The sequence below is a fragment of the Hippopotamus amphibius genome, chromosome 1 (assembly GCF_030028045.1).
Source record: "Hippopotamus amphibius kiboko isolate mHipAmp2 chromosome 1, mHipAmp2.hap2, whole genome shotgun sequence".
NCBI lineage: Eukaryota > Metazoa > Chordata > Mammalia > Artiodactyla > Hippopotamidae > Hippopotamus > Hippopotamus amphibius.
In genome coordinates this window covers 67,411,768-67,438,426 of record NC_080186.1, presented here as the reverse complement: position 1 = coordinate 67,438,426, position 26,659 = coordinate 67,411,768, and the positions used below count along the sequence as shown (strand labels likewise).

Here is a 26,659-nt window from a genome sequence, read left to right as displayed (position 1 = left end):
AAGATAAGGTACCCATATGTGCTTGGGTTTATCTCTGAGTTCTCTATTCTGTTCCATTGATCTTCCTTTCTATTTTTGTGCCAGTACCATACTGTCTTGATCACTGTGGCCTTGTAGTGTAGTTTGAAGTCAGGAAGCCTAATTCCACCAACTCCATCTTTCCTTCCCAAGATTGCTTTGGCTATTCAGGGTCTTTTGCGTTTCCATACAAATCATAAGATTTCTTGTTCTAGGTCTGTGAAAAATGCCATTGGTAATTTGATAGAGATTGTGGCGAATCTGTAACTTGCTTTGGGTAGGATAGTTATTTTCACAATGTTGAGTCTTCCAGTCCAAGAACGTGGTATGTCTCTCCATCTGTTTGTATTGTCTTTGATTTCTTTCATCAGTGTCTTATAGTTTTCTCCATACAGGTCTTTTGCCTCTTTAGGCAGGTTTATTCCTAGGTATTTTATTCTTTTTGTTGCAATGGTAAATGGGAGAGTTTCCTTAATTTCTCTTTCTGCTTTTTCGTTGTTAGTGTATAGGAATGCAAGAGATTTCTGTGCATTAATTTTGTATCCTGCTACTTTACTAAATTCATCGATTAGTGCTAGCAGTTTTCTGGTAGAGTCTTTAGGGTTTTCTATGTGTAATATCATGTCATCTGCAAAGAGTGACAATTTTACTTCTTTTCCAATTTGTATTCCTTTTATTTCATTTTCTTCTCTGATTGCTGTGGCTAAAACCTCCAAAACTATGTTGAATAATAATGGTGAGAGTGGGCACCCTTGTCTTGTTCCTGTTCTTAGAGGGAATTCTTTCAGTTTTTCACCATTTAGAACGATGACAACTGGAAATCGTTTAGGGCTCCACAAACTCTGCAGAGTTTCTCACTTTGCCAAAAATCCCTAATCATTTCTTTGCCTTAAAGCAGCGGTTCCCAAGATTCAGTTCTCACTCACCACCTTCATGATTTTTGTTTCATTGCTATGCTATCTATTCTATATTTATTGTATATAATACCATATACTGTAATACATAATATAATCGTATATAATACTATATACTATGTATTATAAAACCAGGGTTTCAATACAGTTTTTCTTGCTGTATAACTTAAATTATTCTTTTTTTAAAGGTTTCATGGAAGATTTGAGAAAGTGTAAAATTATCTTCATGATTGGTGAGTAACAGCCCTCAAATTTTCAAATGTAATTGCTAATAATAAAACGTGGTAAGGAAAAAACACTATTTTGAAGTGTTTTTCAACCTGTTTTGAAGTCTTGTTCTTTTTTTAGTCAAGATTACACCCCCAAGGCTTCCAGATTGTTCCTTTCATTTATACAGTTTAATGTTGCTTTGGCTTTGTATCTTTTCAGCATAGACTAAGTAGGACTCTAAAGAGTGTCAAACTCCTGAGTTTAGCTCTAGGATAATAAAATGCATTATAATCCCATGGGTAAGAGGATGCCGTCTGTTAAAATCTAACACATTTTCTATCTGAACAATGATCCGCTCCTCCCTAAACTAAAAATGTCAGTGACCACATATTCAAATATACCTCAATAATAAAGAGCTTAAAAAAATAAAATAAAAACCCTTACTCTTTTTCTTAAAAGAGTAAGGGTTTAGAAACTTGACAGAGTTATTCCACATATGTTGACTCTAATAATAAAAAAAAAAATTAGACCAAAAAACAAATATACCTCAATAGCAATACCCTGCATTGCACACAGCTAACAACAAAAACAATCTCATTTGTTTTGTGCCCTAGTACAATGAAACTCATTGGAAAACTAATTGTGGGATAAAATTCATTTGAGGTTAACCAGCATTTTCTGAGCACCTGTTATGTTCTAAGTTATCTCCTTTCATCCTTACAATCCTACAGGTTGATGGTCCATCCCTATTACATATCTATTACACAGACAAGAAAAGTGAGCATCAGAAGTTTAAGGAACTTGTCCAAGGTCACAGAATTTACTAGTGTGAGAGCCAGATTTCCAGTTTTTCTCACGGGGATAAATAGGACTAGTTGTGCAGCAGTTAAAATTACGCAGAATAGGATAAAATATCGTCAGAGCACCTCCCAAAACTTAGTGCTTTTCCCTCTAATTATTGAAGTCTATAGAAAAGTTGATACACCCACCTGTACATTTTTCAGAAAATACCTATTTATATTCAGAAATAATGAAAAGGTCCACACCTCCTCAATGAATGGGAAAAAGAACAGTTCTCGGCTTCCTAGAAATATAATCAGATGTACTTAGAATCTTGCACCCTAAAGTCAGGATGCTTCCTTGGAAAGCTCTCAGTAAATCTCCTTCATTGTCAGATGAGAAAACTGAGTCGCAGAGAATTTAAGGGGTTTGATCAAGGTCATTCAAACAATTAGTGGCAGAGAGGAGACCAGGGTCCATGGCTGTGGTTCCCCATTTCAGGGCCCTCCTCACCCCCACCACTGAGTTATGTGGGCTGTCACCCTAGACAGTCCCCCACATTTAATCATCCACAAACTACTTGCTGAATATTGGACCCACGCTGGGCGGTGAGCAGGGATCACAGAGCTTCCATCTTAGAGGAAAAGGAGAACTGATCAAATTATTATCACAAACCCTGAAAAGTATTGGGAAGGAAACACAGAGATGAAACAGCAAACAAGCTGATTGGGGTGTTTGAGGTAAAAATGGGTAATCAGAGAAGGCCCTGTGAAAGTGACATTTAAGGTGGGAACTAAAGGAAGAGATGGGTGACTGAAGAGATTACTGGGAGGTGAGAGAAAGAATTCTAGCCAAAGAGAACAGCGTGTCTAAGCAGTGAGAATTCTCGAGCTCAGCCTGAGTTCTGTTTCTGACCTGCTTGTCTCTAGTTGACCTTAGCCTTGGGAACTGGATGGACTATTGCTGTACTTACTTTACATTCTTTTCAGAAAGTAAAAGTACATTATGGCTTCCTTACTGAAAAGAAACTCATCATCATAACTTCAAAGAAAATTCCCCTTTCCACACAAATTTTAATCAATTATCTTGGCATCTAGACTATACACAATAAATTATACTTTCTGTCCAGCTTTTATCTTAGAGGCCAAATTAGGAAAAAGGGGGGACTCTTTGAACTTGAAGTTCAGGAATCCAAAGAATGAGCCTTTATTATCACATAGAAATCTGTGTTTTTAATAATGTGGTCCAAAAAAAGCTTTTAAAAAGAGTACAGCATGTTTTGTGGTGGTTGTTATTGTGTCTAGGAATAATGTTATTTCAGATTTACCCATTGTTTAGCACCACAGTTGAATTTTGAGTGTATTTTCAAATATAGCTTCTATCTAGCCAAGCCTAAAGATCTCAGCTCACCTGTTACTAAGTCCTGTGCCCTTCATAAGGCAAAATAGCACAATATAAAATCTGGCATGAGGAACTCCCCTGGTGACCCAGTGGTTAAGACACCGCACTTACAAATGCAGGGGACGTGGGTTTGATCTTTGGTCGGGAAACTAAGATTCCACATGCCATGTGGTGAGGTCAAGAAAAAAAAAAGCCTGGCACCAGACAAACCTTAAGACCCTCAAGGGTCCACAGACCACACTAAAAAATGCTGTCTGAATAAAGGGTATTGTTTTTTTTTTAATATATCAACCAAACTCTCCTGTACTTCAACTTGTTGGTCAGTCACTATTCTAGTAAAAAAGATTTCAGCTAACTATTTGGGCCAAATACAAAGCAACTGCAATAAGAAGAAAAATGATAGCTCTTCTTCTAGGCTATTTACTGGATGCTGCTTGAAAATTAAGGCCTTAGTTCTAAATACACTTAAACCTTGAACAACACGGATTGGAACTGCGCGGGTCCACTTACACGCGGATTGTTTTTTCAGTAGTAAATACTACAGTACTACCCAGTCCGGGTTGGTTAAATCCACGGATTCAAAACATGGACCCACAGGAACCAGGTGTTCAGAGAGCTGACTGTAAGTCATGCATGGACTTTCAAGTGTGGGGAGGGTTAGCACCCCTAACCCCCACGTTGTCCAAGGGTCAGCTGTGCTTTCCCCACAGATGGCAGGGTGGTATTTTGATGCTGTGTGATTGCAGGTCAATTTGAAGCTCGTAAAAATACTCAGGATGTCTTCAACACACCCATAGCAGTTTTGATGCGCTTTAATCAACAAGAGTCAGCTGATTTCAGTAAAACAACTGTGGTTTTGTCTATACGAGAAGATGGCTGAATTTTTCGCTTTTCAAATTATTGTCTTGACATCTACCAAGTAGAGTTGTAGTATTAGCCAGAAGCTAGGTTGACATCTTCACTGTTAGTCTTAAGATAATATTATTAATTAAATTAATAAATTAATTCAATTATTAAATAAATTAATATTAATTAAAGTATCCTGGTTTAAAGTCTCCTGGTTCCTTTTTGTCCACAGAAAGGTCCAACTCCTTAGCCTGGCCTCCAAAGCTCTCTCCCTGCTGGTCTCAGGGAGACCACCCACACGAGTCTTCAGCCCAACCCGACCTACACCACTGCTATCTCTTGAACTTTCCTCACTTTTGCCAGTCCTCTCACTTGAAATGCCTTATCCCCTGACTAATCATGCTCCAAGGTCAGGTCTAAGTCCTAGGTCTCTGTGAGGTCTTCTCTGATCTCCAGCCTTCCTCCTCTGTGCTGCTCCATCTCTATGTCTGTATCACTCATTTAGATGCCCCAGAATGACTAGAACAACAAATATTTGTTGGAATAATGAATTCTTTGGGAGGCAGTGTGGTCAGTTTCCATAACAACTGAAATAGCAATTGGAATTCCCGGACTGGAACTGACAGGCAGGTTACTGCTGCAGAGGCTGCTTCTGGCAGGATGGTTTTCAGGTTAATTATGAGCCTAATCAGATGCTTCTTATGCCATGTGGCTGCTGCCGTCTCACGGAGAACAAGCAACACCAACTCCTCCCCACCCCCAAGCTGATGCTATTTCTTGCTCATTTGCAAAATAGTTTTAAGTGGGGGCAAGAAATTGCACTGACCGCCATCAGAGTGGAAAAAATGTTCAGAGAAAGTGTACCGTCTGGACCAAAGGAAAAAGTGATAAGGATGGACCTAGTTAGCCCTTTGAATGCTGTGTGAAAAATATTACCTCTTTGTTCGTGAAGAAGGCAGCTCAGTAGCTATTTATAGAGACATGCCTTCCAAAGAACAGATAAGGGATCTCACAGGATAGGGCCTGGTGATCAAAACGATTGAAAAAAGGTTCTATGGTTGTTCACTAACAAGATAGAAGAACTGTGCTGATGTATTGTACAAGACTGGGACGTGATCATTGCTGAAAACAGAAAGTTATTTGGAAAATGCAAAAATACCTTTAAGAGCCTCATGACATCCCATTAACTGGCTCCTACAGTTTTTCACAACCTTTTCTGGTACATTTCTTTCCGTTTTTCTTTTTTTAAATCTCTTGATCATTAGCTTGCTATTGTCCAATCTATTTTGGCTTCTTTTTCCCTTCTTTGCGTTTCATGGCCCTGCCTATCCCCCAAATGTAACGTAACCTGGATTCCCATTAATTCCTATCCAAATCCTTGGTAGAAGTGCTTCAGTTTGGAAAATCATCTGACTTTACAGGTGAGGTATGAGACTAATGGTGTAATGATCAAGACACCATTCAATGGCTTTAGCTTTCAGTGTGGCAGGAACACAGATGGCCTTGTGTACCATGGCATGGGTGCTGATCCACTGCATTTAAATAGTCAGCTTTGGGAGGTACTTGTATAACATTTTGTGTTATTCTGTGCATTTTTTAACCACTGCACAACTAGCTCTATTTATTTCCTGGAGAAAAACTAGAGAAATGAGAATTTTTGCTTAAAATCCAGTATCTCAATGCCTGTCATTATTTTATTATGGTCTCTTGTCAGTTCATAGTTGCCCTATGATTAAAGAACTATGAATAAATCTAATTTTTAGAGAGTATTTCCTTGGAGATCAGGTTAAACATTTTTTTAATTGACTCATATATTTGGTCAAATTACAAATGAGAACCAAATCTGATTGTTTTAACTCAATACAGCTATAATAGAAGCCAGTGTTCACTGAACACTTAACACACAGCAGGCACTGTACAAAGTGCTTTATGATGTTATCTTACTTAATACTTGTATCTGCTCTATGGAGTATTATCGCCATCCTTCTTTTCAAGTAAGACGTCAGAGAGTTAAGTAATTTACTAGTAAGTGATGGAGCCGGGGCTTGAAACCTTGGATTTTATCATCAGCAAAGATGCTGCAAGTTGTTTTCCTTGAAGTGACAGGCTTACTTTATTAGCTTTTTTTTTTTTTTTTGAGCTCTTTATTGGAGTATAATTGCTTTACACTGTTGTGCCAGCTTCTGCTGTACAACAAAGTGAATCAGCTGTATTTATACATATATCCCCATATCTCCTCCCTCCCCGTGACTCCTTCCCACCCTCCCTCTCCCACTCTTCTAAGTCATCACCCATCATCGAGTTCTTTTCGAGAAAATGTCTGCCAGATACTCAGGTCTGAAAAACCATAGTTTTATCTGTTTTTCAGTCTTTCAGAAGGTAAAAATGGTGTTCAGCTGAAAAAACAACTAGTTCAACAACTCAAACAATCACACAGTGCTTTTCTTGAAAAAACCATTAAATGTAACTGGATGTGCTGAACTGCCTTACATATCTTCCCATTTTGTCACACAAAATATTACAATGACATGTAATTAAAGGTCAAAATTAAATTAAACTTTTTCATTGCTTCATCAAGAGTATTCTTAAATAACAACGGCATTTTTTTTCTTTCTTTCTTTTTCTTTTTTTTTTTTTACTGTGAGTTCATGGTGGTGAAGAATACTAGAATAATTGGCTTTGATTGGCGCTGCAGGTTTACAGCCATTGCTTTTGCACCATCAGTGAAAAGCAAATAACCTCTTTATGTTGCAATGAAAATAGGGGACCGAAGTCTTTGGACCGTATTTTGAGAACCCTAGGGTTAATTGGGTTTGGGGTGGGGAGGGTGTTGTTGAGCAGCTATATGAAACCCCAGACTTAGCGTTTGGGAGAGGTTGGAGGAACAAAGTCCCTTGTGCCTTGTTTTCACTTGTCCTTTCAAAAGCAAATAACCTCACAAATGTGAGGAAGCAGGGAAAAAGGGTGCATCTACTGAAAGTCCCTGTTTCTCTGGGCTCCTGTGGGCCTGGAAAAGTTCTGAACGTTTCTCTGTACCCAGTGGTCCAGGAATGCCTGAAAGGAAAGTCTGGGTGCTTGTGAAAACTGGCAAAGAGAATTGCATCAGGAGTAGCAGCAGGAGACTCCAGAGCAGGGGCTGAATGGAAGGTAGAGGGGACAACCTCGGGGGACCAACAGCACCAGGAAGACCAGGACTGGAGGAAGGGTGAAAAAACCATCTAGATGGGAGACAGCTCTGACTTGGAGATTGAACTTGGAACTTCTATAAGTCCACTTGGGCTGTTATAACAAAATATATAGACTAAAAAACAGAAATCTATTTCTCACTGTTCTAGAGACAGGAAGTCTAAGACCAAAGCAGCAACAGATTCGGTGACTGCTGAGAACCCACTTCCTGGTTCCTATACAGCTGTCTTCTGTGTCCTCACGTGGTGGAAGGGGCTAGGGAGTTCTCTGGATCCTCTTTTATAAGGACACTAATCCTATTCACGAGGTCTCCACCCTCGTGACCTAAGCACCTCCCAAAGGCCCCACATCCTAATACCATCATATTGGGCTTTAGGATTTAACATACAAATGTGGGGGGGACACAAAGAACTGGACTATCAGCGTTATCAGAAATCATTGGATTAGACTAAGAAAACCCAGACTAGACTTGGTTGAGTTTCCTCTATGAAGAGAAAACAGGCAGCTCATGAGCTAGGCTGGGCTCACATAGAGAAGTATTTCCATCTGACTCCAAAGCCTGCAGCCGCCCTAACTGGGAAGCATCACCCCCAGTCTAGACACAACCACATGATTGCCACAGCTCTTTCTCCCCTGAAGGGAAGCAGTTACTAAGGGCCCCTTTGGCACTCACCTTGGCCAACACCTATATTTTCAAAGTCCAGGCCGTTCAGGGTGGGAAGAGAGACATTGGGCCACTTTCCAAGACACCTTCAAATGCTTTTACAAACCAATGGGATATCTTTCTAATGTTGGAGAAATGCAGGCATTGTGTACTGACAGTAAACCTACTTAATTACATAAACCGTTTCACTGCAAAAAGCTCTAAGTATTGTTTGACTAGAACAAAACACTTCATATAAACACCAAATTAATAAACCTTTATCAAGGGTTCACTACGCTTAAAGAACTGTGAGGTTCAAAAAGACATTAAACAATCCTTGAAACACTGCATGACATTGCAGAAAGGTTTTTATTTTCCCATGTTTTTATAATTATTTCCTTAAAGAAAAGAATGTTGCTGAGTTAATTGAGTCATCCAGAAGGGCAAATTATTACTAAAAAGAGAAGAGCATGAGTAAGTTTTACTAGAGAAAGTGAAGGAGACCTCACACCCTCACATTCACTGTCTCCCTATCCATTTGTTGAGATTTTTTGGAAATGCCATTAACTCACCAACAGAGTCACCTGGTGAAGTTTTAGGTACTGAGCCTGTTCACTCAGTCAAGGCCACATCTCCAAGCTTGACTCACTGAAAGCCCCTTTTGCTTGTTCCAAGACCCTTGAAGAATGATCAGTGGACACTGGCAGATGCTAGGGACTCAAGACCTACCACTGAAGATGAGAGAACACCCAAAATCTTGTGTTTGTATCCAAGCTCAGTGTGCCCTTGGACCAATCCCTTAGCCTCTCTATAATATAATTATTTTCCAGTCTGTGGGTCGCCCACCCAAGGGTATGGGATTTGATTATATCTCAAGTCTGCCCCTCCTACCAGCCTCGTTGTGGTTCTCTCTTTATGCCTTTAGCTGTAGAGGATCTTTTCTGGTAGGTTTCAGTCTTTTTCAACGACGGTCATTCTGCAGATTGCTGTGATTTTGGTGTGCTCTTGAGAGGAGCTGAGCTTAGGGTCCTTCTACTCTGCATCTTGGCCGCTCACCTCCTAGCCTCTCTGCATTTATTTCAAATGGCAAAATAATGTTTGTTCTCTGTTCACCCCAAGCTTAGTAGCCAATGAGTTGACATGTTGCAAACTGTTTTCTTAACTGGAAGCATGTACACAGAGACATGGCCCCAAGGAAATGAAGCCTGAAGGCAACTGAGTAAGCCAAAGTTCCCATCCTCTACCTCAGAAATATTTATTTTATTTACCTTATAACAATATTAAAACTAACAAATGCTGGGAACACTATGTTTCATATACTGTGCCACCTTTAAACGTATTATCTTATTTAATCCTCAGATCAATCATCAGGACTCATATTCTTTCCCATTTTGCAGATGAAGAAATGGAGGTTCAGAAAGGTTAAGTAACGTTCCTAAGGTTGCACCGTTACTAAGTGGCAGAGTTAGGACTCGGACCAAGTTTCTCAGACTTCAAACACGTGCTCTAGAAGTGTATGTTAATATAGAGTGAGGAGGCCAAAATCTAGGAGAAGTTGTGAGAATACAGTAGATGAGGGAAGGGTTTGCCATAATTATTAGAATAAGTACCTCAAGTTTCTATTTTACTTTGTTCCTGTATATCTACCTATTGATGTCTGAAAACTATGACAAAGTAATGATATCAAATGAATGTCAACGAAGAAGACCTCTGAGTGCCCCAGCTATGTCTCTCCCAGTTATGTGAAGTTCCATATTAACTTCAAAAAAGGAAACAATTTGAACCCATAAAAATATCTGAACCATTACTGAACCCCTCCCAAAGCACAATGATTTCAGAATATACATTGCATCTTGTACTAAGACATATTATGGGTATCTTTTTGTGAGCTTTACCAAAACTATTTCAGAAGGCCAAGGGCAACAACTAGCAGATGTTTGAGGATGTGGTGATGGGTGGATCTGACAATGTGGTACTTCTGGAGTTTTCTTGTGGGTTGGATGGAGTACCTTGTTTCCATATTGATCTCAAACGATGGCTTAGTATGGAGGTGGAGAAAAAAATAGCCTAAGCTAAAGGACACATAGACATTAAGGGGGCTGCTTAAACTCCCCTGATGATAAATCTCTTCCCTTGCTGCTATATTAAATTCTTCCATTAGGTATATATTCCTTTGGGTGACTTTCATTAATTCATTTGATACAGTTTTTGAGTTTCTACTACATATCAGCAAAGTGATAGACTTAAGCATACAAAGATAAAAGACAAGGCTCCCTAACCTCAAGGAGCTCACATTGTGGGGAGGGAACAAAGAAGTAGCACAGCTTGGTACACACAATGACAGAAACATAGTTGATGGAGAGAAAGGTGAAGTCAGGATGTGAGGGTGGAGAGGGGACGTCAGAGCTGAGTTCTGAGGAAGAAAAGGAATTGGCCAAGTGCAAGTGGGAAGACAATTGGGGTGTGTCCACAGTACAGAGAGGGAACAAGTGTGCAAGAGGGAGCCCCAGAGGTGAGGGGGTGTGAAGTGGTGAGAGGCAGAGCTGGAGACGGGACAAGGTCTGGAATGTGAAAGGCTGTAAACACCAGGCTAAGAAATATGAAAATCCTACAGCAGTGAGGAGCCATCAGGGCTTTTCCTCAATCACGTGTCATCAGACCCAGGTTTCAGAAAGAGCACAGTGGCAGCAGGGAAAGGGAGCCAAGGCTACGGTGGGGAGGCCAGTCCACAGGTCATCTGGATGGTCATACAGGTGAGGAACAAGGAGGTAGTTGAAAGGGAAAAGAAGAAACAGATCCAAGAGATTGTAGGGCATAGATTCAGCAGGATTTAAAGATCCATTATGGGTACAGGTGAATGAGAAGAATTAGCATGACTCAAAACTGGCTGGTTTAGACAACTAAGTGAACAGAGGTACCATTCAAGGAGATAAGGAATGCGGGGAAGAAGTGGGTTTTGGGAAGCTGTAAAGTGTTCAGTTCTAAACATTTCAAGATTGAGATGCTTATGGGACATCCAGAGGTAATGTCCATTAAACAAGTGGTTTTGAGATCTGGTACCCAGAATACAAGTTCTGCCTATAGACAGAGATGTGGAATTCACCAGGATATCAATGGTAGATGAAGCCATCATGTATGTCATAGAGATTGCCCAGTGAGCTTGGGTAGAGGGGGGCTAGAGGAAAGCTGAGATCTGGAGGCCTGGAAACACCCATGCCAGAGCCAAAGGAGGAAACAGAGGAAAGCAGAAAACAAGAACAAATGGTGTCATAGAAGGCAAGGGAGGAGAGAATTTCCATCCGGGAAAGTTTAAATAAAATGTAATGAAAATTGTCTGTTGGGTTCAGCAACCGAAGAGCTATTGGTGACTTTGGTGAGAGCAATTCCAGTGGAAAGCAAGAAAGTAAAGCCAGTGGGTTTGGGGTGATTAAGAGGTAAGGGAATGAGGATGTACTTGACTCTAAGAGAAAGAAAAGACTTAGAGCAGTATCTAAAGGGAAGGGAAGCTTGAGTGAAATATTTTTAAAATATAAGAGAGTCAAGCACATTTGTATAAATAGAGAGGCAGTACAGAGTCTAGTTAAGAGTATGAACTACTTGAATTCAAATCCCAGCTTTCCCATGTCCTGGCTCTGTGACCTTGGGCAATATCCTTACACGCACTCTTCCTCAGTTTCCTCATCTGTGATGTGGAAGCAATGATAGTACCAAGGTCATAGGGTTGATGTGAGGACGAAATGAGTTAACACGTGTCACAGTGCTCTTAGTAAATTCTCAACAAACGTTAGCTATCAGTATAACTATTGTATGTTGAGTTGGGGAGACAGCCAATAAGATAGAGAACATCCTGATAAAAGGGGGACGAAGATGGGATCAGAAGTGAATTGGAACCCATCGATGGCCATTACGGATGTTAAGAGATTGGGTAAATAGGAATTCTGTTCCTGTTTCTGATAGCATTCATTCAAATTAAACACTCCCTAAGAGATTGGTCTGTTAAATGCGGTTTCACCTAGCATAGATGTGGTTGGCTGGGATCAGGGAGAGTTGAGGTGAGAAAGTACTTCTCAGACCTTTAGCTGAAGCCTGCCTGTTGGCTGCCATCTCCTCCTGTGGACACATTCCTGCAGCTGTTCACAACAACCCAACAAGTTTTTACTGTAGGATACCATATTTAGCCTTGCTGAATGAAGCAGAATAACAAGCCAGTGATTACGGGGGCAGTGACTGTTTTGGCCTTCCTGTATGTAACATTCCCAAAGTATTTCCCTCTCATTTTGCTCCAAGCTCTAGAACCAAGAGTCTCAGAGCAACTTTTTGGCTGTAAATGAAATATATTTAAACCATCAGACAGTCAGGGCAATGAAGGACTCTTCCCTCGTACCCGAATGCAGCTATTTTGCTTTAACATGACAAGTTCCTGTGACCCAGTTGGTATTTTCCTCCCATATTTTCTGGGGCACTGACTCTGAAGACAGTACTCCTCATGGTTCTACCATGCTTCGAGGAATGTCTTCTACCAGAAAGTTGATCACCGTGTTCATGCCACACACTTGCCTGATGACCTTAACTTAAAGGGGAGGGACCATATTTGGTCCAATTACATATTTCCCTGCTTGGACTAACTCCTGTGGCAAATGTGTGGGAAGCTGGCATGGGCAGAGCAGCACGCAGAGCACAGCCGTGTTTGTCTTGGAAGTCCTCAGCTTCCAAGTGCGGAGCTGTGGGGGCAAGCGCCCAGACTACTCCTCATTCCAACATCTGTTGTGAAGGAAAGGAGAGAATGTTAAGCAGTGAGAAAGCTGGCACCTAGCAGATGTTCAGTAAGTCTTTAGAATGAATGAATGAATGAGAAAGCAATGTGATGAAAGCTAAGGTTAAGTTACTGTCCCTGCATTCCCCAAGCTCGGTTGTGGTAAATAAAGACACGGTGTCAGAAATAACTGTATGAACCTGTCTTCTATCAGTAACCACTTCAGAGTCATAATGATAAGAGGAGAGGTTTAAAGTAAAACTATAAGGCTTGGCCATTCTTAAGAACCAGCTATAACTAAGAGATTCTTCCTCTGGATGGGTCCTAAAAGAGCAATAAGGGGTCTTCGTGAAGCCTTCCTGGCCCCTTCCCACCAAACAAAAACAAAAACAAGTATGGCTTTTGCTGGGTAAGGTAGAGTGTAGCTTTTGTATCAGAATCAAGTTCCAATCACCACTATGTAGCTAGCGTAGATGACAGGAAGCAAAATTACAAAACAAAGAGCTAGCAAATCACTCCATTGGCGGTACTGAATCCGAGTGTTACCACCATTCAGAGAAGGGAGTATGAACTGCAGTGCAAGTGTTGCCAAATTGTCATTAAAGATAGGAGAGCAAGAAAAAGCTGAATTATGGATCATCACTACAGCAAATATAAGGGAGAATTTTTTTCATGTTTAATGTCACCACCCCTCAAGGATCTTATAATCTATTTGATGAAGCAAGCATTAATGCGTATGAAAAGTTTAGAACCGATACAGGACAGTGTAGACAAAGGAGCTATTCAGTGAGTGTCAGCAGGGATGAGGGAATAAAGAAAGTACAGTGGCTGAACGGTTGGGAGCCCCTTCTTGGAGAAGCTGGGAACCAAGGGGAGCCTCAGAGAATGGACGGGGTCCCCTAATTTTGAGAGAGGGCTGGGGAGAGAGGGGGTCCAAGAAGGGAAATTTTAAGTAAGGAATCAAGCACAGGGATAGGAATATGCCCCTCCTGGCCCGGGAACAGAAAGGAGCTGGCCAAATCATGGGAGCCCTGGACGCGCTGAGGGATGATGTGATCCAGGTGACGTTGACCAAGGACCAGTCCAGGGCTGGTAAACAGGCAATGAAGCACCAGGAGGGAAAAACTTCTTTTGATGAATCTGCCCATACACGTCTCACAGTTACCTTCTAGTTTTACAGGATTTTTTTTATGTTCTCAGGGAAAATCGAGGTAGGAGGATGCAGACTTAGAAAAGGTTTGCATTTGCAGTATCTCAGACCAAACAAAAACAACTGGTTAGAGCCTTTGTTTTCAAGCCCAAAGAAGGAAGAGTCCTAAATTAAAATGTTAACCCAACACTGCACAACATCACTAGACGGGACTATCCTAGGCTTGGTCCCCAGTGGAGAGCACTGGCTGCATCTGCTCCGTCTCCCTGCAGGTGGGAGGGTCTCTTTCTGTTGCACAGCTACTGTCCTTTCAACGGTCTTCCTAAGACTCAGTCAAAACCTGCTATGTCAAAACTTCCGCTGTTTTGTCCAGTCCTGCCCTGCAGAGCAACACAGAACAAATCAGCTTTCTCTCCATCATATCATTGTAGCCATTCAAATATTTGAAGACGTATAACTTCCTCATGAGTCACGTCTTCATCTGATTAAGAAGATCCAGCTTCTTCTGTTATTCTATAGGCTGTAAACTCCTTGAGAGCTGGGCACTGTCGTATCATTGTGTCCTCAGTACTGAAATACAGTACCTTGTTCGTGTGGATTCTCCACATTTACTTATGGAATGAATGCATAAGTTCTACTTACATCATCTTCCACCCCCTCAGGTCCCTTCGAACACATGTAGCCAAAATTTCTCCAGAATTTTTGTTTAATTTAAGGGTTTTTCTTCTTACAAAATAATACATCTTCATTCTAGGAAACATGTATCAACAACAACAAATCACCCAAAATCCCAAAGCCTAGGGATGAATACTGTTAAGATCTTGACTTACATTCCTCTTAGATTTTTTTCTACCTATATATTTTTTAAATATACGTTTTTCATGAAAATGAGACCATACAACTTTGAAAGCTACTTCTTATATTTAACAAGATATCATGGGCGTCTTTCCAAGAGTGTAAAACTGAATATACGATTTAATTTTTTAACGGTTTTTTAGTAACTGGACTGAAACAAAACAGAAAAGCACTTGGATCCTAAGTGTTAGCTTGAATTTTCACTAAGTGGACGCACCCATCTTACCAACACGCACATCAAAAGATAGAACATAACCAGAATCCCAGAAGCATCCCTGTGCCCTCTTCTATTCACTGACCCCTGCAAAGAGTGCCATAGATATTTTTGAACTTTGTATAAAAGGAATCACACTGTATGTATTCGTTTTTATCTGTCTTCTTTCAATGCATCATTTTAATGACCACATACTATTCCTTTGTCTTGCTATATTATAATTTATTCAATTTGTTCCTATTGTCACGCATTTTTCCTAAATTTTTTGCTTTCATTAAAAATGCTGTGAATATCTATATAACTAAAACATGATTTTGCCCCCTTAGGATAAATCCATTGACCTGAAAACTTTTAAGACTTTTGACTTACATTACCAGCTTGCCCTTTAGAAAGTTCGCACCGATTTTATATTCTCATCACAGTGTGTAAGACTTCCAGTTTCCGTGGTGTGGCCCAAAATTGAACACAAAACCCCAGATGGAATCCAACTAACATCCACCACAAATGTCCCTACCTGTCTCAAATATCCTCACTTCCTTTTACAGTACAAAAATAGACTGCAAGCACAAGTATTCTCCAAGTTTTCTGACAAACACAAAAATATAGAATGGTAATGCTGGAAATGACCTTGGAATTTATCTAGTCCAACAAGCTCATTTTCAGATGAGAATACAAAAGCCCAAAGAAGAGAAATATCAAAGCAGACAGATTTCCAATGAAAACCAAACCAGAAAATCATGTGTAGAAAAAAAAGTTGCAAAGAAACAAAACAAAATGTATTTTTGGCAGTTACATTTGAGGAGTGAGACTGTGGGAGATTTTTCTTCTTTTCACTTTTCCAAGTTGTCTGCATCGTCAATAAGGAGCGTGTATTTCTTGTACAGTTGAGAAAAACTATTTTATATAAAAGAAGGGAAAAAATAGAAAGGAGAAGCTAAGTTTATAAATTGCCTGTTATAGTCATTTAATGCATGCCTGAGATCATAGTGTGAAGGAGAAAATGTGGCTTGATAAATTTAAGAAGAATTTGGAAGAGGAAGAGTACTCTAGGAGAATGAAGTCCAAGAATTCAGAGACCCAAACAAGCAGAGCCTGATGAGGCAACTATTAGAAGGCTCCAGTCTGTAAGCTTGATGATTTGTGTCTGGAATAGGCCCCAGAGATCTCCGGGTGAAGAAACAAAGGACAAGGTTTTTAGCGGTATTTACTCATGAGCAGTTTGAAAATCTTGTCTCTGTCCCTGTTGGGATGAGGTGAGGCTGGGGTGCTATGAGCTACAGAAGCATCACAGGGTGTCAGTGTTTAGGAATCACCATCATGGTGCCTGTGATTTCTCTCCCCCAAGACCTGAACCTTGCTTGTTAACTGTTTACGCAAGAGCTGGAGTCGTGGAATGCAGTTTCAGCGTCTTGTCTTAATGAGACATTTCACTTGTCTCGCTGTGGCTGTGAAGGTTTTAGCTGAATGAATCGCAGGATTACAAACCATTAGAGTTGTCAGAACAGAGATAAAATCATGTCTACCAAAAGTCTCTAAGCTCATAACTGGTGGGGCCTGATGACTTGCTAGATTTAACAAATAAAAATATTAGACACAATTAAACTTGGATTTTAGATAAGCAGTGACCATGTTTAGTATATTTCATGCAGCATTTAACTGGACAGCCTGTGTTTCAGCTGGCAACCCTACAGGTCCATGATGAAAACCCACCTCCTGGAGACCATTCTGATCGCCTGAAGACTGTGCAGTGCTTTTCTGAACAGCAGGTTGGTCTGATTTCCAGAATGGCCTTACATATGAGAGGCTGTAGAGCTCAGTGGTTATTAAGGTACGGTTGGCCCTTGGGCATAGTTTTTTCATCTGTATAATAGAGTTACAAAGAGCACCTACTTCACATAGTTGTAAAGAGTAAATGAATTATTACAAATAAAACATATAGAATAGATACTTATTAGGGTCAAATATCAAGCCAAAAGCACTGTGAATCACATACCTTTATCTGAACAGTCTGCAGTGACCTCTCGAACTTGTCTCTGACCCACTCCGTTGGTACAAAACAGACCACAGTCCCCCTCCCACTGGCTCCAGCCTGATACTGAAAAAACGAAAAGGTCTCCTTGTCTGCAACAAAAGGGATAGCCTTGCTTTTGATAAGGCAGTGAGGATTCTTATTAACCACTATAGCGAGTATTCACTCATCATAGACCCATTAACTCAGCATTATTACACTGTAAATATTAAAAACTAAATAAAAGATCAACACTACGGACTCCCCACAGTGACCACTGGGGCATTCACAGCAAATTGCCTTCCTTAGATTATCTGGTCTAGAAGTTCAAATCAAACTAACCATTAGAATCACCTGGGGAATTTTTTAAGGTCTTTTTTATTATGAAAATATTAAACATTCAGCAAAGCTGAAAGGATTTTATAGTGAACACCCATAAACCCACCACCTAGATTCTGCCATTAACATTTACAATAACTTTTATCATGTGTCTGTCCCTCTATCTATACCTTTATCCATCCATCAATACATCTTTTTTTCCTTACACATTTCAAAGTCAATCACCAATATCTATATACTTTCCCTGGGGAAGTTTCTAAAACTATAAATTCAAGGCCCCAACCCCAGAAGTTCAGAGATCTACTGATTCAGGAATTTTTTCAACCTCCCCAGGTGATTCTGATGCACAGTCAAGTTTGGGAACATATCAGTCAGAAGAAGCTAGGTTATGCTGTAGTAATAAGTAAGCCCTCTTAAAAATCTCTGTAGTGCAAAGCAACAAAGATGTTTCTTCTTTTTCTTCTTCCTCCTCTACCTCCTCCTCTTCTTCTTCTTGTTCAGGACTAATGCTACATGTTCATCAACAGTTGACTGGGCTTCACTCTGGTAACCATGCTGATTGAGCCCCTGCTATCCAAAATATTGCTAGCATCATGGCAAAGAGAAAAGAGACACAGAAAACCATGTATTGGCTATAAAAACCTCTGCCTAAATGTAACACACATCCACCTCTGCCCACATTTCACTGGCCAAACCAAGTCACTTGGGGACTTTTAAGTTCAAAAGGTGGGGGTGAGTAATAGTTCCTCAGGGAGAAGCTGGGATATCTAGGAAATGTAATAGAAAATAGCACTGGAAACTACTAATTTAATCCAGATTCTTTGATTTACAGACAAGGAAGCTAGCATCTAAGGAGGTAGAGTGACTCTCCCAAGATCACTCAGCTAGTTCAAACCAGGAATGGTCTAGAACCAAGGTCTCCTACCTCCCTGAAGCTCCCAGATCGTTCACCATCCATTCAGTCATTTACTCATTGATTGACCTAATAACTACTGAGTGCCTACTATACACCACATACTGATAAATAAGGCACAGTCCCTGCTATCAAGAGTTCCCAGTCCCATGTGACATTCTTCCACATAACCTTCAGCTGACCCTGTCACTGGCATACTTCATCCTATTCAGCAAATAACCTGAAGCAGCAGTGCATTATTAGAACTAATAGCGATATTGTCTTTTGAGTATAAAGATCTATTTTTCTTAATTGTTTCTGGTCAGAGAGAGCCAATTCCCAGCAACCCTACTGAAACCCAGCACGGTGACACAGCTCATCCCAGATACAGGATGTTTAAAGTGACTCATGGCCCACGGTGGTTGAGGATCTTTCCTAAGGCACAGTTACTTCATGATCTGATGGCAGAATAGCTTTTCTTTGAAAGGAATCATTCAGTTACAAAAACCTGAACCCAACCTTGCAGCCCATTTTCATTTAGACAGAAAGAAATATTTCAAGAGGTAGAAATCTGATAGATTTTTAAACAACTCTGAGGCTGTCTAAAAATAGGATGGTTTGATTTGCAAAAGATATTTGATACCTTCACAGGCTATAACTGTGAAGACTATCCATCTTTAAAGATGCTGAAATAGTACCACAATGTAAAAAATGCTGTATCTAATCTTTGTTAAAGCACGGCACGTTGGCGCTGGGAGGATTTCTAAGCATCACTAACACGAGCTGCCTCATTTTACAGGTAATAATCGTGATGCTTATTGAGCACTTCACTGCTCCAGCTGCTCTTCCAAGGAATTTATATGTGCTATCACATTTTGTCCTCACAACCAATAGGCAGTATGACCATCCCTATTTTGTAATTGGGGAGCTTGAAGCACAGAGAGGATCAGTGACTCCATTAAAGTCATCTCACAAGATAAAGGTCTGGGATGTGAACCTGGAATTCAGTTCCTTCGGTCCAGGGTTCTTCTAATGTGAAAGGGAATATAGTTATCACTTTTGTGGGGCCACAGTGCTCCTAGACATTGACTCTATTCAACAGTTGCCTGTGACACTTTACAAGGTTCTGTGAGGAGACCAACATAAATAAAGCAGTTTCTACTCTCTGTGAGAATCTGCCTGGCAAAGGAAGGAAGAGAACATGGGCAAAGTATGTGTCTGGAAGTCAGGGGAAAAGAGAATTTCAAGATGTTTATCAGTGGTGTTAAATGCTACTGAGTCAAAGACAATAAAGACTAGAAGAAGGTCATTGAATAATATGATAATTATGCAATCACTGTTGAAAGCTCAATTTCAGAGAGTGTTGAGGATAGGAGGTAGCTTGCAAGAGGCTAGGAAGTCAATAAAAGAGGAGGAAATGGAAATGGGCAGGTTCAGGCTACTGAAAAAAAAGGGAAAGAATGTAAAGAAAACTAGAGGATAGAGACAATAGTGGAAATATTCTCATTTGGATTGGGAAGAACTAAGCAACTTATTTGGTTGTTTACAGAAGAGATGGTGCCAACAGAGGGGAATAAATTTTATGCGGGCAAGAAAGAGAGAATTGGGTTTTTGGAGCAGGCAGGAGGAGAGGACCCCTTCACCATTAAATTATTTACTATTTCAGCCACTATTATAAAGTGGCTGAAAGTAGACAACTTATTATAAACACAGTAGACAACTGTGTTTCAGGCACTATGTTTGGGCACTGTGGTAAGCAAAGCATACCCGTATCCTTAGAGTCTAATATGGAAGACAGTCTTTAAGTAAACTATAGATGATAGATAGATAGATAGATGATAGATAGATAGATGATAGATGATAGAGACAGTAGATGGATAGATGATAGGTAGATAGATATAGATGATGGATAGATATAGATGATAGATAATTGATAGATTTGATAGATATGATAGATGATAAGAGGTGAAAGATATAGATGACAGATATAGATAATAGATGATAGGTAGTTGATAGATTAGATAGATAGATGATAGATAGATAGATGATAGATAGATTAGATAGATAGATAGATGATAGATAGATAGATAGATAGATAGATAGATAGATAGATAGATAGATAGTTACTATATTCTGTGAAAAATGCTGTGAAGGAAAATGCTGAGGTGCTAGAAGAGCCAAAGCAGAGAAGTTAGCCTTAGGCTGACTAGTTGTATAACATCTTCCAAACGAGAGAAAGAAGAGATGGAGGACAAAGGATGAAGTTACACGTTTTGAAAATGTTGAGGAAAAGAGATAATCCTCACCTTCTTAGTGAATAATAGGAAGATTTAAAGCCTGTTAAAAAGTGAGAGGAATAAGAGTATGTTTGAGGATTTGAGGACAATGGGGAAACCATCCATGGACATCTAATTTGGTATCAGCAGAAGAGGAATATATCTGCCAAGAAGCATTAAGAGCTGTTATGATGTTAGGTAGAAACCCAGCTGGCTCCGTTTTCTGAATTTCTCATGGAATTCTTAGCAATCCAGAGTAGATGCAAATCAAATAAATGGTGGGTTGGGCAGAGAGCAGGCCGGTAGAACTCATCGCAGTCACAATAGAACTCAGAGGGTGCAAAAGATTCAAAGTTACTAGAAAGGGCCTGGTGTCCAGTTGATCAGGGAAGTAAGTGGAACCCAAAGGGAATGGACCAACTCAGTGAGGTCACAGTGAGAACAGAGAACAAGTTGAGAAGTGAGATCAAGGGGAAAGAGACAGGGAGAAGACGTGAGCAGGGTGGGAGGACAGACCCAAGTAATGATGAACTCTCAGGTTCAGCCAGATCAAAGGCAAGCTAAAATTGGGTTAGTGATGAAGGTCATTGGTGCTGAAGAGGATTAGAGAACGCTGAGGCTGGGGTGGGATGGGAATTAAGGCCTGAAAAGCTTTGCTGATGACATTAGAACCTGCAGAATGCTGTCCTCTCTGCTTTGCCTTAGAGAAAATAAACTGCATGGGTTTTCCAAACCAGATACATATATCTGTACATGTACCGTCAAATATGTGTGTGTGTGTGTTAATATATATCTTAATTACCTGCAAGTGGTCTGGACGTCTCAGAGTGGTGGCTAGTCCCCATACTTGTTGTTGGATTATGTTTGATTCCAACCCTGGTATGCTGGATGTCACCCTGCAGATGTAACTCAGGAAGAGCTAAAGGGATGAGTAACCTCCTCTCATTTTAAGTAGCACTTGTCAAGCACCAATTTTTGGCAGAGAGTCGTGACAAAGGAGATTTCAGACAAAGGGACAGATTTCAAAACTTTTCAAATGTAGACAACTTTTCAAAGTTGCCTAGCGACTGGTCAGGAATGGGAGATGAGGAAGAGGAGGCAAAGGTAGAATGAGATGGAGAGGTGGTCCTTATTTCCCCCCATTTTACAGATGAGGAAACTGAGACTCAGAGAAGTTGAAAGACTCACCCAGAACCACACGACTAGTAAGTGTAGAGCCAGGGGTTACTGCTTGACCCATCTGTCCTGTACCCTTCCCAATACACCATGCTCCCTGTCCCACCGTTCTCTGCAGGACCCTTTCATGCTCCAGGCCACTTTGCTGAAGATACCAAGCTCAGCCTTCTGCTCTTCTTTTGCACACTTCCCCTGTGTTAGCAAAGGTAATCGTGGATGTCTTCCCCTGCCTGGCGAGGAGTCCCTCCCAGCACCCCTGCAGTGCTGTTGACAGGCCTGGCTCATACACTGCTGTGATGCTGGGCTCACCTGTCAGCTTCCCCTTAGATGGTGAATCCTCCGATGGAAGAAAGGGCCCCTGAGTCTTTTGATTCCCAGCTCTTAGCACAGTGTCTGACCCACAGTAGCTGCCCAACAGATGTTTGTCAAATGAAGAGCTGTATTCATAGGCCTCATGCCTAGTTCCAGGTTGCATCCTGCAGTTAACAAGATACAATGAAATGTCAACCGAGGACACCATAGCCTGCTCTGTGCCATTACTATTCAAAACACTGTTAAGTACAATAAAAACTTGTGTCCATGCATTTGTTTGTATTTGGGATTCAGCTAATTATTAACATGACATCATTATTCACTTGGGCTTCTTAAGTGCAAAGTGTGCTCTAACACATCAGCTTTGCCGTTTCGTTCTTTTTGTCCTGAGGCCGAGCACCCTGCAAAGTCGCATAGGAGACAGGTCTCCTGCAGAGCCTAGCTAATGAATCCAGGAGGCGTCCCCTGAGAGGACTGCCCCAGAAGATAAAAAGCACACTGGCAAAGGGGGCTCAGACGGGCATGCCCAGGTGATGCAGCTTGTTTCGCTTCCACCTCAGAGAACACCAGGTACCAAGGAGAATACACGGAGGCGAGTCTAGCCGTGGGCCCTGGGTTCCCCGATCTCCTGCAGGCTCTTCCCCTTCCTTCGGTGCAGTGTTGGGGGACGGGATACACCGAGCTGTGACGTGGGGGTTCACAGTATCTGCACGTCTCACAGAATAGCACCTTTGCCCTCACATGGAAAAAAAATTTAAATTACATCGGTGGTTGAGAATAAAGATTTTTCAGCCTTTCTTTTTTTTGGACGTGTTGGCAGACCCTTTCAAAATGGAACCTCCTACCCCAGGCTGTCTTTGTGAATCACACCATGCAGTATTACGTATAGGTTTGTTCAGGGTTTAAGCCTCAAGTAATGATACAGGAAAAATCAGTGAGAGGACAGTGAATGTGACAGCTGCTCATCTTCTCAGTCATCTCGTCACAGAGAACACAGCCCACTTGTTCGGGTATGTGGCATCTCAAAAGATTTTTCCCCATGTAACAAATTATCTTGGAAAGATATCAAGGCTTCGTTGTTTTTTTATTTAAAAGTCATAGTGAAGGCCTCAAAGAAATGTCAGTGACAGTGTATGAAAATTCATACATCTCCTAGCAGTTTTTGTGCCTTCACGGCAGTGATAAAAATCACTTTGTTCTCGGATTTGGAGCCACGGGAAAAATCAAACCATTGTGTAGATTGCTTAAAATTCCACCGTGCCTGCACCATTTGCCCAAAGAATGTTAAGAATTTGCAGCTGTTGCTCCCACGAAAGGTTTCTAACTGGGGCAGCGGCTGCTGTTTCACACACAGCTGTGGTTAATTTGAGCTGAAGATTTTTTAATTGCCTTTGTGTCAAGATTTATTAAATAACATTTTAGAGGAACAAAAACTGTAATAGTCATATTAGTAGGATGCTGAAGGAAGAAAATAATTGGAACGCAGCATTTTTGCCCTGTAAGCCAAGTCTGAAAATATCTTTTCCATGTGGCTGGCTTCCAGCCATCCCAGCGAGTTTCTAGGTAAATCCGGCCACAGAAGCCCTGGTGGCAGCTGCAGGAGCCCAGCGCTTTCTTCCCCTCGCTCCTTCATCTGGAGGTACTTCTCCCCTGAGTGGCCTTTCCATGTCCCCACGCTCCATTTCTATTGTCTCGGGAGACGGGAGTCATAGTGCTTGGAGCAAGTGTAGCATTAGCCGGCAATCGGCCACTCCTGCTAAGTGGTCTGTATTATTTTTGCGAACCTCTGTAATTGCTGTTTTCCTACTGCATCTAGGCCATCGTGACAATACCATGAGGAGTCTGAACCCTCCCCATTTGGCTGAGAGCAGCTGTACAGATGAGCGGAAGTCAGAGAACCTGGACCTTTCCTTGATTTCCTGCCAAGGCAAAGGAGAGGGAGTGAGAGGCTCTTCTGCTAGTGAGGGACCACAACTCACAGCCCTCAAGAGGGATGTGGCCCATTGTTCCAAGAATGGAGTTTTGAACATGAAGAGAGGCCAGCCAGGAAAATCGCAGAACAAGTTGTCGGTCCTCACTACCACGCTAAAACTTCAACTGTGTTTTACGTTTCAGTGTTAAATATTTCCTTTGAACAGGGAAGAGCTCCAGACATTAAGAAGCACCTACTGTGTACAGGTGCTGTGCTAGGCGCTGTAGGGCAGAAGGTCTAGTGGGAGACCTAGGCCAAGTGTAAGACAAGCCAAGGCACCCAAGCCCTGGTTACATCACTCACCCCAAGGCAGGTGAGGAGGACAGGCTGATTCCTGCCAGAAGGGGATAGCATTGGGTCCACGCCCAAGGGATGAAGAGGGGGAAGCAAGAGCATCCCAGGCTGAGGACCCAGAAGAGTAAAAGCACATTGAAAAAGTGTATCTTGATGTCTATGTTTCCATTCACATAATTTTCTCAAAATGACAAAATTATAGACAGATTTAGTGGTTGTCAGAGGTTAAGGATGGAGGGGCTGTGTGTGTAGGAGAGAAGTGGGTGTGGCTATAAAAGGACAACATGAGGGATTCTTCCATGGTGATGGAAATGTTCTATATCTTTATTACATCAGTGCTAATGTTCTGGTTGTGATGTTGTGCTATAGTTTTGCAAGACGTCACCACAAGGGAAAACTGGTAAAGGATACGTGGGATCTCTCTATATTATTCCTACAAATGTGAATCTGCAATTACCTTGAAATAAAGTTTTTTTTAAAAAAGATGTCCTGATGAAGGGACAGTCTACGGTTGCACATGAAAATGTTGGGTGAGGATAAGAAATGAAGAAAAAGATTGGAGAGGCTGAATGGAGCTAGATTCTAGAAGCCTGAAATGCCACTCTAGGAGTCGGGAATGGCAAGCCACTGGATGCTCTGCATCTGGGAAACAACATGCTTTTCAGGCAAATCATCCTGCTAGCAGGTCTGCTGGACCCCAGAGCCTCACCCATTGCCCCAGACAGAGGTGGATGCTGCCCTACACCACGAGCATGAAGAGTTGAACCGTGGCAGGTAAATCTGGGTGCAGCAGCCAAGAGAGGAGGGAATACCTCCAAGAACCAGAGTCCAGGCTTCGAATCCTAGACTTGCTACTTACTTACTTGCTCTTGCCGCCTAAGGCAGTTAACTTCTTTGCGCCTCTACCTCCCCATCTGTAAAATGGCAATAATACCAGCATCTGCCTCTCTTAAGATTATTTAAAATTAATATACACAAAATGCTTAGAGCAATGACCAGTACAGTAAGCACTTGGCAAAGTTTAGCGATTATCATTTGCAAGATGTAAAATCTTACAACTTAGCAACTAGTTGAACTTGGGGGGAGGGGGGACGCAGCAAGGAAAGAGTCAAGATGTCATGTTCATCAAAGGAATATGGGAGATCATCAGTAATAGTAGCTAGAAAACAGAAAAATTCATATTGAGGGACATTCTATAAAATAGCTATTTGTAATCTTCAAAAGTGTCAAGAAAACACAGAGGAACTGTTCCTTCTGGAAGAAGACCAGAGGGACATGACAACTAAAGGCGGCACATGATTCTGAACTTGATCTACTGGCTTCAGAAGACATAATTGGGATGATTGGGAGAATTCCATTGAAATGTGAATGGTGTCTGAAAATGTAGCTGTTTAGGAGGATGTGCATGGTTTCTTGTCCGGAGGAAATGACATTAAAGTGTTCGGCAACGATGAGGCATCAGGTTGGCAGCTGATTCTCAGATATTTCAGAAAGTTCTTTGTACCTATAACTCTTCTGTAAGTTTGTGATTGTTTGAAAATGAAAGCAATTTTTTAAATTGAAGTATAGTTGATTTACAATGTTGTGCTAGTTTCAGGTGTACAGCACAGTGATTCAGTTATACATATATATTTATCTACTTTTTTTCAGATTCTTTTCCCTTATAGGTTATTACAAGATATTGAGTAGAGTTCCCTGTGGTAGACAGTAGGTCCTTGTTGGTTACCTATTTTATGTATAGTAGTGTGCGTACGTTAATCCCAAACCCCTAATTTATCTCTCCCCTTGCCCCTTTGGTAACTCTAAGTTTGAAAACAATCTATTTTGAACGTAACAGCTAACATTTGTTAAGCAGGTACAGTGTATCAGGCACTGTGGTCCATGCTTTGCACATGGCTGGTTCAGTGCCCCCAGGAAATTGCTCTGCCATGCGTGTCTACCAAGTCAGGATTGTGGACCCCTCCTCCGCGCCCCTGGAGCAGCCAGAACTCCTCCCCCCTAGACCTCCTACAGTGGTCGCTGTTCTTTGTCTTTAACACTCTCTGCCTTCCATGGACAGTAAGGTCTTTGAGGGCAAGGGCTGTGTCCCATTCTCCACTGTATCCACAGCTCCAGACAGGCTCCCAGTAAATCATCAGTGCTCAGTCCACGCTGCCTGCTCACCATGGTGACCACAGCCCAAAACGAGGCACCAGACTTGGGATGGATGGCTGATACATGACTTCTTTTCTAGGTGGCCCAGGCTCTGGCAAAGGCACACAATGTGAAAAGCTGGTGGAAAAATACAGATTTACACATCTCTCGACTGGCAAGCTCCTGCGGAATGAGTTGTCATCAGAATCTGAAAGAAGCAAGTTGATCAGAGACATCATGGAACGTGGAGAGCTGGTGCCCTCAGTAAGCAACAGCTGCCTTCTCTG

At 41.3% G+C, this 26,659-nt stretch overlaps 1 protein-coding gene across 1 annotated transcript in view; it reads left to right on the top strand.

Moving 5' to 3' along the window:
* Window positions 1-26,659, top strand: part of AK5 (adenylate kinase 5) — a 254,653-nt gene that overhangs the window by 192,983 nt on the left and 35,011 nt on the right. The window contains exons 10-11 of the mRNA XM_057715801.1: window positions 1,121-1,165; window positions 26,473-26,636. Coding sequence (XP_057571784.1) covers window positions 1,121-1,165; window positions 26,473-26,636 — 209 coding nt within the window. The remainder of the gene's footprint in view (window positions 1-1,120; window positions 1,166-26,472; window positions 26,637-26,659) is intronic.